At 33.0% G+C, this 12,165-nt stretch overlaps 1 protein-coding gene across 1 annotated transcript; it reads left to right on the plus strand.

Moving 5' to 3' along the window:
* Positions 1 to 10,053: 10,053 nt before the first annotated feature.
* On the plus strand, positions 10,054 to 12,007 carry LOC149391759 (Ubiquitin carboxyl-terminal hydrolase family protein). Its single transcript, XM_089620378.1, has 2 exons — positions 10,054 to 10,078; positions 10,492 to 12,007. Exon 2 carries the CDS (start codon positions 10,516 to 10,518, stop codon positions 11,773 to 11,775), a length of 1,260 nt encoding a protein of 419 aa, XP_089476504.1. The 5' UTR covers positions 10,054 to 10,078; positions 10,492 to 10,515; the 3' UTR covers positions 11,776 to 12,007.
* Positions 12,008 to 12,165: the final 158 nt, after the last annotated feature.

Raw genomic sequence — 12,165 nt, forward strand, 5'->3', positions numbered from 1 at the left:
GAATTTCTGAGGATTATTGTGGATGGGCTGAAACTTGAAAAGAGCATTTATATGTGATTGAATTGACCGTATTGAGAAATGAGCATATGAAGTTTGTATTTATACGTGAGCCTTTTTCCATATTTACTCGTAAAGTAATGCATGATGCCATCAAAATAGTCTACTCTATATTAACTTATTACTTGATGTGAAGACCAAGTCCCGCCCATTTCGAGTTGACCAAAATATATTTTTTTATTATTATAATTATAATATTATTAATATTATTATTGTATTTAATTGGCGGGGTTGAGAGGGTCCAAACTAACGTGTGGATATTTTTTTTTTTTCCCCTCATGGGAGTTCAAGAGCAGCGTAAAATAAGCGGACACGTGGACAAATATATAAGTATTTTAGTGCATGTCGTTGTAAGTGTAGGCCCGTAAATTTACCACGTTCTTGTTTTTTGTGAACACGTGTGGAATAATACATAGATGAAAAAAAATAGAAATATTTATGTAAATATATTGTTTGCGGGTTTTTATCCTTGGGATGAATTGTGTGGCACCAGAATCACCGGCCAGATAGTGTGTATCAAAGATTAAAAAGAGATTTGTAAGTAACTAGGCCACTTTAAACATTTGATTTTGGATCTAGCCTATGTTTGACAATTTTTAGGGATATAGTCAAATGGCTTATGTGGCAATAATTAAGGTCTGATTTGCCCTTATTTATTAATAAATTCGTCACTTTCTCTCTCCTATTTTTTTCAAATAATTTTTTTTGCATCAAAACTTCAAAAATTCGTATCTTTCTCGTACGAACTCGAAATTGAGTGATTTCAGATCCTACAAATTCGTGGCGTCGAGATCTTCAAAAATAGACCAATTGTGTTTGATGAAAAATTATGTTTAATGCATCATAGTTACGTTTCCATTTATTTTTTTGATCATTTCAAAAATTTCCAGTTATTTCCATATTTAAGGTAGTAACATGATTTTTCTACATCTATGGTATTAAACATGATTTTTCATCAAACACAATGGATCTATTTTTGAAGATCTCGGCGTCACGAATCCGTAGGATTTGGAATCACTCAATTTCGAGTTCATATGAGATAGATGTGGTTTTTTGAAGTTTTTATTTAAAAAAAAATGTAGGAAAAAGTAAGAGAGATAAAGTGACGAATTTGATAATAAATAAGGGTAAATCAGACATTAATTATTGCCACATAAGTCTGTTGGCTATTTCCCTAAAAGTTGTGAAACATAGGCTAAAAACAAATTTCATAGTTTCATTTTGGTTATTTCGCTACAGTGCCATACCTATATTATTATCAACGGGTATATCAATTACCTACGGATATATTGATGAATATATAATAACAATTTTAATACCGATTACTGATAGTAACGATGACAAAATATAATTTAAAAAAATAATATATATTCAAAAGCTTGATTTTTTTTATTTTACATATAAATATATACATATAAATAAGTATTGTCATATATATATATATATATATATATATATATATATATATATATATATATTTATATATATATATATATTTATATGTATTATAAAATATAAAAAAAATTGATAATACTAAATAAAATCGATAAGTAAAAAATATAAAAAATAATAAATAATAAATAAAGAATAAAAAATAAAATAATGAATTTTTTATTTTCTTTTATTAAAAAAATTCAAATTCGAACGATATTTTGGATTTTTTAACTACTAAAAGATATCGATATTTTATCGATATATTGTCGATATTTTAACGATATTTATAAAATGATAACGATTATAGCCGATATTTTACAGAGAGACTTTTAAAAAAAAAGATATATCGCAATAGTTTGAACTTTGATATGTACTTATAACCGTTCAATTTTTACGCAAATATTTAATCATATATTTGCACATCAAGTGTATCGTTTGTTTAAGAATTGACAATGAAAGGGGATTTAGGCAGGTTAGCTGAAAACGAAATATGCGTAAACAATCATGTTTTTTTGGTCTTATTTTATAGTGTACGATTAGTTTACATCACTAAAATTATTACATATTTGTGGACGAAAGGTTATAACTTAAATATATATATATGGTTGACACTTTCGAAAATACGGTTAGGTTGTTGGGTAATCGCAAAGTATGACCAGGTTGAGAAGGAAAAAAAAAAACTATTTGGATTCCATGCGGGTTGTGTAGATAATGTCAACATGTTTTATTTTGAAAAGAGCAGATTGAGAAATTATTACGATAGTTTTGAAATATGAGCTTCATACGGTGAACTGTAATCTAGGTTACAAATAGCATGTGAATCATGCTAATCACACTTGGGGTCGCTGAAATGTGATTGGCACAATTGAAATCCAGTTTTTTTTTCTCTACAAACTCATAGCCGTACACCACCGACTACAGTCATTTCCGGTGTCTTTATTCTCTCTTCCTTAAATATGAAAATGTATTATTTGGTTTTACGGTGCACAAAATTATTTTCCTACATATGAAGTATGAACCCTGGATTAGTGTGGGATCTTAACAGCTCATGATAAAAACATTGACTTCTTTCATTTATATGCACCTACTAATAATTAAACTTGTCTTTGTATCTTGGAAGATAAAATTCCGATAAAATGTGCTGATGACAAGAAAAGTCAACTTATTTAGAAATTAAAAATACTAGCGGGATATAAATACTTGTTTAATAATAAATAAATAAAGTAATTACATATTTTTTTTCCTTTGATAGTAGAACAACAAATGTAAATTAAAAATATGGAGATACACCAAATGTACAAAAGCAGAATTAATATAAAACCAAAACTTCAACAAAAAAGAAAATAAAAATCTGGAGGCATCGATGTTCGTTACACGATCTTTTTGAAGTTAAATTGCTCTCTCACAAGAACAAAAGCTTTTCGATATACAACGAAAAACAAGACGACCTTTGCTCCACATCGCCGGACTTTGATGAATAGGACACGTACCTGACTACACGATCGGACTACAAATGTAATAAACAATTTGTCGAGAGGAAATGAATTGTTGGTTGAAGACTTACTTCGATGTGTTGAAATGAGAAGTTCAAATTCTTTAAGACAACCCAAAATAAACGGTAACCTTTCGGATCATACAAATAATTGCATGTTAATACTCAAATCCGTTTGTACGTCCAAAATGTTCAAACATTAGTGCACGATTAATGCACATATATTACAATGTTCAAACCGTTTGAATGTTTCAGCTTGGTAACAAATTGAAACTGTAGATATTAATTCAATGCACATATTAATAAATCAATAACATTTGGAAGGCTAACCCAATCCGGCTGCCCGATCGGACGGACGGCGGCAACAATGGAGCGTGTATAGCTGGGGGATGAGTTTGTATAAATCATACTCACTCTATAAAATTGGGTCACCCTTGATAGCCTAAATATTTATCCAAAATTTTCATATATATATATATATATATATATATATATATGCACAACAAAATCCGCATATAACTATCTCACGTGAGACTTTTGTATGTACAGACCTAACAACATCACATCTATTTTCCTTCAGAATATTTTGATGTTTTTAACATATTTTGAGCATCAATTTCTTATTCAACTTAACTTTAATTTTGACAAATCAATAATTGTTCTTATACCCCTCAGAACAAGGATTACTAATGTGGTCTAACGTTTCGGATTTGATGAGTGAATTTCACTCGAATATTTGTCAAAATAACTTATAGATAGTAAATAATCTTTAATATCAAATTTTTCAATGCAAAGCAAATATTGTAAACCAAGATCTGTAAAATATATGAATCTATATGCTAGAGAAAAAAATATAAAAAAAAAAAAGGTTAGAATTTTTTGTGATAGGTGAAGATAATGACAAGTATGTGTGTGTGTGTGTGTGTGAGCGACTCGTTCTTCTCTTGGATTTTTCACACTACAAAAAAAAAATGTGTGTTTTTAGAATTTTAGAAGCGACCATTTATCAATGTATTTTAAATAAATAAAAAAGAGTGACAATTTAAAAGATTCCGAATTTTCACAAAATTTAGAAGTGATTAATAGCTTTTAATCATAAATTATACATTTAAAAGATTAAAAACTCATAGGTGAAGTGATATGCTTTCCAAATCTTGCAAAATCGTTTAGAAGCGACTAGCCATTTCTAAAATAAAAACTCTTCTAATCAGAAGCGACTAATGACTTCTCAAAAGTGCTCACTTCTAAAAATCATATTTATTTTAGTAATTTGATTGCCTTAAATTTTCTTCTTCGTTTGGTTGCTTCATGTGGTTTTTGAGGGATAACAGTCGAGTTCGTTGTCTCCACGAATTTTTCTCCACGAATTTTTTAGTATTATAGCCATATTTTTATTTTGATTGGTTTATCATCAATTTTTTCTTCGTCTTATTTTTTTTATTAAGGCTCTTTTCCTCTTCCCTTATGAGTTTAGTTCTTTTTTCTATTTAGTAGTTCCAATCCCTTAACTCGAACATTTTTAGAACGGTAGGCTAAGTTGTGCACTTTTAATCAGCTCCGATATTTTGCCAACATTATGTTAGAAATATTACTTAAATATTATTTATTTTACGAGAAAATAAGACAATGTTAGTGAATGGAATAAATAAATACTACGAAAGTTAGAAATTAATATAAAATATGAACAACAAAATAATAAGTACGTAAAAAAAGGAAAAAAAAAAAAAACAAAAGAGCGGTGAGAACCATTCGACGATATTCTTAAACTAATATTGTTCTCCCACGGGTGTTAGAAATCGACGAGCAATTTACCTTTCAAGATACAACGATGGAAAGAAAAGAGCTATGAACGAACAGAACTTCTCCGGCGAACCAAGACAGTAGCATAACCAACCACCGACTATAAGAAAAACACAAAACGATTTCGGAGAGGAAAGTAGAGAGAATATATTTCTGGAAGTGTGTCCGAATGATAGGTGAAAGCATATATTTATAGTCCGCCAGGTCTGAGAGGTTACGAGAACTCGAACCTAAAAAACGTCAGCCTTTATGGCCTTTAATCACATTAACGATCGTTAAATGGCTGATAATAACATGCAAAACCGTTCAAGAATGTTTTACTATATAATTCACAAAACCGCTACCATAAATGCACGGTTATACAACTCTATGAATTAATTCCCAACATAATAAAAGAGTTATTCGAGGAATTAAAACTTTCAGAAGTGACATATGCAATAAAAATATATTAAGATTACCACAAACAAGCTCAAGTCTGGCTCGACACAACCGATCGACGGACGGCGGTATGCATATTTGGTAGACTTGGGCTTCCCTACGTCCTTGCCCCTCTACAAATTTGGTCTACCTTGGGAACCCAAACACTTTGGCACAAATTGCATATATAACCTTACTCATTTGTCCATTCTCACTCCATGTTGGACTCTTTCATTTCATTTCATACAAACAACTAATGTGTTTACACAATTAATGTATTTCTTTAAGCACAGTTTGAGCATCAATTTTTTATTCATTATAGCTTCGATTTTGACAAACTTATAACCGATATTATACCTCTTTTTGCAAAGAATAATAATACGCTGAAATTACTCAATTTCGTTGAGTGAACCCCACTCAAATCTTTTCAAAAAACAACGGTTCACAAAATAATAAATACTCTTTATCATTCACAATTTTCACATTATTTCAACACATTAACATGAATTAAAGCAAACAAAAAGAAATAATAAAAAGTAATACTTATTTGAGTTCAAAGTATACACAAATGTAGATAATATCTATATAAAAGTCGGTTTGGTGGTACTTGGTACACTTTTTTATCTAAAAAAGTGACGATCGACCGCTGCATAATAAAAAAGTTCCTTAATTTCGTCATATTAAAAAATATTTTTAAATGTACATCCCAATGAAAACTGATGTGTAATAGTGATAGCTTGGACGGTTTAGTGTAAGCTTGAAAATTATAGGGTCTACATATAAGCTCGCCCGCCGCAAATATCATAGTAAGTTTTACTATCTATATATAGTGAGAAATATCAGTGGTGTAGCTAGCTAGCTAGTCTATACAGATTAACTTTTGTGGTCGTGATGCTTTTAAGATTTTTGAATCAATAATGCGATTGACATATTTCGAAGAAGATTGAGTCAATCATGTATATGAGAACATACAAGCGAGGGTCCTCAAGAAAATTGTTGCATTTTCACCCACTTGCTTATAAACCACGTGCTTGAAAACGCCACTTCTTTGCTGCAAAAAATAATAATAATAATAATAATATCCTTTTGTTTCACACCCACACATGCATACACATCTTTATGTAAACGTGATCAAGCAACACCAACAAGTAAAATTCGGCTTCATTATATATATATATATATATATATATATATATATATATATATATATATATATCATTTCAAATGTCTACTTTTTTTGAAAAATCCAGAGTTCAACATTAAATTATAAGCGTCTAACATATATATATATAGTCCCTCGATGTTTTTGCTCAACATCAGGTTGATGTCTATAGTTTATTCTTTGCAATTTTTGGTGAAATATACTAAACATGATTTTATTGTAAGAATAAATTATTAATAGAATCTACTTGAACATTTCTTTTGGCATTGGGACTTGTTCAGTTTGCTACACATCCACGAGGACCACGACCCAAGAACTATACAAAATCAGTGATAAATAATAATTGATGTTTTTACATGACATGCTTATATAAAAGAATAAAGTATATAAAATTATTAAAAGGCTACTCTCAATTAAAATTATAATTAAATTATTTAAATTCTAAAAAAACAATGGGATTACATCATGAACAGCCTTAAGGATCGACAAATTTCTATCAAAAACAAAGACCAAGTCTTCTTTAACATCATAAACATGTCTCAATTGCATCATGAACCAATTCCAAGATTTTTCATTTTCATAATCAACAATACTAAAAGCTAATGAGAACAAATGATTGTCCCCATCTTGAGCAGTCGCCGAGAGTAACATACCATGTGATTTCAGTAGTGTGCCATCCACCGAAATGACAGGCTTACAATACTGGAATCCATGGACCGACGCCCCAAGTGCCAAGAAAAAAATACTTGAATGATTTATCCGCATTAACTTCAGTACTAGAGTATAAACCTGTGTAAATATATATATATGTAAATCAATACAATAAAATATTTACAGCAAGTTCTGTAAATCAATGTAAATAAATATTCACATTACGTGTTGAAATGAATATTTCCAAAATTATCTACAAAGAAGGGAGTAAATATATAAATATCGAAACCTGGGTTTTTCTCAGCAATCAAGTCACCAATAATAGGTAAATATCGAAACTTGGATTTGTCTCAGCAATCAAGTCACCAATATCTGCAATGAATTTTTCAAATGTATTTTTTTTTTTTTTGAAAAATCCAGAGTTCAACATTAAATTATAAGCGTCTAACATATATATATATATATATATATATATATATATATATATATTTATATATATATATAGTCTCTCGATGTTGCAAATTATTGTGCTCAACATCAGGTTGATGTCTATAGTTTATTCTTTGCCATTTTTGGTGGAATATACTAAACATGATTTTATTGTAAGAATAAATTATTAATAAAATCTACTTGAACATTTCTTTTGGCATTGGGACTTGATCAGAGTGCTACACATCCACGACCCAAGAACTATACAAAATCAGTGATAAATAATAACTGATGTTTTTAGGGAGAGCGAGCATACTAGCTCAATCAACCCATTAATATTATGAAAATAGCCCAAATTTGAATAAATTAAGTGAATAGCCCAATTAATATTTCATTACCTAAATTACCCTCATATATAAGAGCAAAACTAAATTTTCCCAAAACCTAAACCTAAACTCGTTCTCGTCTTCGTCCATTTCACGTCACCGATCCACTTCACGCCGCCGATCGCCGCCGATCCATTTCACGCCGCCGCGTCGTCGACAATCGTCGTCCATCCTCGTTGCTGATCCCTAACGTCGCCAGCGAGATCCGCCATAGACGTCGTCAAGATCCGCCATAGACAGCGTCGATTCCATCGAGCTCCGGCGGCGGCGGCGATGCTTGACCTCACCGGAACGAACAAGCTCGACCACGGCGCCGAGGAACAACACGAAGAAGGGAAGTCGATCTGCTGCTTGGCGGTGCATGGAAGGTACGGCGAGGATCGGCCAGACTGGTGAGGGAGAGAGTGGTGAGAGATCGAAGGTGGAGAAGAAGAATAAATAGTTAATTGATGATCCCTAACTTGCGGAGAATCGACGGCTCAGATTGACTCGGAAATCGGCGGGGGGAGAGGAATCGGCGGAGGAGAGGAAATGGGCGACAATTGAGGGGATTGAGGAGAGGCACTTTGTAAATTCGTGAATCAGTTAATTTAATTAACCTACTGGAGTGAGTTAGGTTAATTAATTAACTGATTCGTGAAGGATTTGAAATTCATAAAAAATTTACAAAATCATAACTTAAGTCAATTGATATTCAAAGCATTCAATTAATTAACCTAATTTCGAATTCAATCATTTAGTAAATTAACTTTACTCACAAAAAAATCAGAACCTAAACTAATATACAACCAATATGTTAATTAATTAACCTAACTCACTCCAGTAGGTTAATTAAATTAACCTATTCGCGAATTTACCAAGGGCATTATGGTTTGAGCCGAAAATATAGGCTATTTGCTTAATAAAATGAAACTTGAGCTATTCTCCCAATAAGAATGACAAACTTGGCTACTTACAACAAATTTATGATGTTTTTACATGACATGCTTATATAAAAGAATAAAGTATATAAAATATTGAAAGGTTACTCTCAATCAAAATTACAATTAAATTATTTAAATTCTAAAAAAATAATGGGATTATTCCTAAATTATAACATCGTTAATACTTTAAGACCAAAATCAAATAAGTGAAAATTAATTCAAAAATATGACTTCCATATTTATGTTGGTACAAATTTCCCTTAATAATTTTTTTTTGTATTTAACTTTGTTATTTATTTAATGATCACAAAAGCAAAGTTAGAGATCATTTTTCGTTTGGTATATAAAGTTTAAATAATTTGGTTTGAAAATTTTGAAAATTCGTTTGAAGATTTATTTACATTTTGTTTTTCCATTAAAATGAATGTCAATAAATCTTCAAACGATTATGGAAAATTCATTGAAAATTTATTGACATCGTTGTCAATAAATTTATGCATGTCAATAAATCTTCAACAGATCAAATTATTTGAAGATTTATTGACATCGATGTCAATAAATCTTCAAAGAATTTTCCAAAATCGTTTGAAAATTTATTGACATTAATGTCAACAAATAGACAAAATATCAATAAATTTTCAAACAAATTTCCAAATTCTCAAAATCATTTTTTTTTTCTTTAGATTGCTCAAATTATTAGGTAAATTGCTTATAGTCACCTGAGTTATTTTAAAAAATAATTACTCCCATGAGTCATTAAAAAAATAACTATAGCTTCTAACTTGATTTATTTTAAAAACAACTACCCCTTATAACTTATTTTAAAACTATTTTCATAATAATAAGCTTAACGAAAAAAAAAACTATATATAGATGCTAGTCTGGCCCAAAATAGAGAATAATATAACAGATAGTTTACCACCATAATCTATATGTGACAATTATATCATCATGTCTTACTAAAAAAAGAAGAAAAATGTATATTTAGAAATTAATAAATCAAATAAGTGAATATATATATATATATATCTATATATATATATGAGCAGCCCCTGCCCAGAAAAATATAGATATAAATAGAGAGTTTAAAAAACACACAATAAAAAGTAAAAAAAAAGTTTCAGAAATATCTAGATTATAAAATGTATGGTTCAGAAGAAAATATTTTTAGAAAGATTTAAACAAAGTTATTAATCTATGATGTTACAAATTTATATTTAGCTCCTCTAGTTAATTTTCTTGGCTTCGTTCAATGCATGTAAGAATTTTTTTCATTTTCATCCTTCGGTCTCAACTTCGGTCTTAATTTCAAGCTTCTTTCTTCAGGGTATCTCCTCAAGGCTTATCTGTGGCAGAGAAGTTGTTCTAAAACTCGGTCAAATTTGTCAATAACTTTTAGGTCGAAAACTTTTATAGAGTAAAATTGTCCAAAATTAATAAAAATCACTAGTTTTTAAATTTTGCGACTCAATCTATATGTATTTTTATTTTTCAATTAGCATAGATTTTTTCGTTTTCACTTAGTGAATAATTTAGAGAATTGGATTAAAACTTAACTAGTTCAAACAAAAAACTAATTCTTATTTTTTTTTCACTATATCAATGATCAATCATCAACATCTTTATTTTCCGAGCAAAAAAAAGGACATCTTTATTTATTTTTCCCTGTTTCGCCTCTTCTCTTATTTTAAACCCACTCATATCTCCTTCGAATTCCCGGCTCGGCATTTTCACAAACAGTTAGTGAACACTGCTGTTTCGAAGATGAGAAGCGAGCAGCGAGGACTAAAGCTTGCAACCATACTCGTGGGAAGAAATCCGGTGAACGAGACGTGGTCGCAGAGCCAGAGGCGCGGAATGACGTCGAGCAAGCGAGTCCAAGACCGAAGCCGGTACAAGCGAATCAACGATCTGGAGACCGTGACGGAGAGTTGCAAGATAGCCCACAAAGTGATCTACCTCCTCGAAGTCCTCAAGCAAGAGCCGGAGAGGGTTATCCCGGTGAAGCTCCTCTCGGCGGACCACAGGACGAAGATCAACCTTCCCAAACCCCACAAGATCTCTGACTTCCTCCGCAAGTCACCCAAGCTGTTCCAGCTCCACCGCACCAGGACCGGCTCGCTCTGGTGCGGCCTCACCGAGACCGCCGACGAGCTCCTCCGAGAAGAGGAAGCCCTCCTCGAAGCCCACTCCGACAAGGCCGCCGAGATCGTCGCCCGGTTTCTGATGATGACTCTGGAGAAGAAGCTCGAGCTGGGAAAGATCGCCCATTTCAGAAGGGATTTCGGTCTCCCAATCGATTTCCGGTCCGAGTGGGTGAACAAGTACCCGACCCTCTTCAGACCTTGCTCCTCCTCCACCGCCGGGGTTCGGTCCCTGGAGCTCGTCGGGTGGGACCCACGCTTGGCCGTGACAGAGCTCGAGCGAAGAACCGCGAACATCAGCGATTCCCCGGGAATGCTCAGGCTCGGGTTTCCGCTAACATTCCCGCCGAATTACTTGAAGGCGCAGAAGAACAAGGCGAGGATCGAGGAGTTTCAGCGCTTGGCTTACCTGTCCCCGTACGCCGACGCGAGCGGGGTGTCGAAGCCGTCGCCGGAGTTCAGAAAGGCGTCGCCGGAGCTGAGGAAGAGAGCGGTGGCGGTGATCCACGAGCTGCTGAGCTTCACGCTGGAGAAGAGGCTTTCGACGACGGACCACCTGACCCACTTCCGGCGGGAGCTTCTGATGCCGCCGAAGCTGATGAAGCTCCTTCTGAGGCACTGCGGGGTTTTCTACGTCTCGGAGCGCGGGACCCGCTTCGGGGTCTACTTGACCGAGGCCTACCGCGGGAGTGAGCTCGTGGACAAGCACCCTCTGGTCCTGTGGAAGGAGAGGCTCCACGGCTTCATCGGGTACAGGGATAGGGCAAAGAAGCCCGTCCCGGGATTCGGCTACTTGTCCGACATGGAAACCGGGGGACTCGGGTTGGTGGGTGATCATGAGGAATTGGAGGTTGGAGAGATTTGTGAGGAATATGATTAACTAGTTGTAATAATGGATGAATGAAGATGTCAAATGAAAGAAATGGTTTTTTTTTTAGTTTTTCATTCACTCTTTTTTAGTACGAGAGGAACACAAGATGAACTGAAGCAGAGCAGCTACATGTTCAACTAACTTTATGAAATGGCTTACATGCTGATATTTAAGACAAGAGACTGATAGAGAGACCATGGTCTTGGCATAATCAAATGTTTGCAGTTGTTTTCGCCAACAATCGTCACACACTGCTATATATATATATTTGTGTTACTTTTATATATAAGTAAATAATATATATTAGATTTAGTTCTAACTTCTAAGGTTTTTCCATGTCATTTCAGTGAAAAAAAAAGGAATTAAAAAAAGAGTAGATTCCGCGCCAAAAAAAAATTA

This window comes from Urtica dioica, chromosome 7 (genome assembly GCF_054948205.1).
Source record: "Urtica dioica subsp. dioica isolate 48M chromosome 7, U.dioica_male_clone48M_v1_H2, whole genome shotgun sequence".
Classification (NCBI taxonomy): domain Eukaryota; kingdom Viridiplantae; phylum Streptophyta; class Magnoliopsida; order Rosales; family Urticaceae; genus Urtica; species Urtica dioica.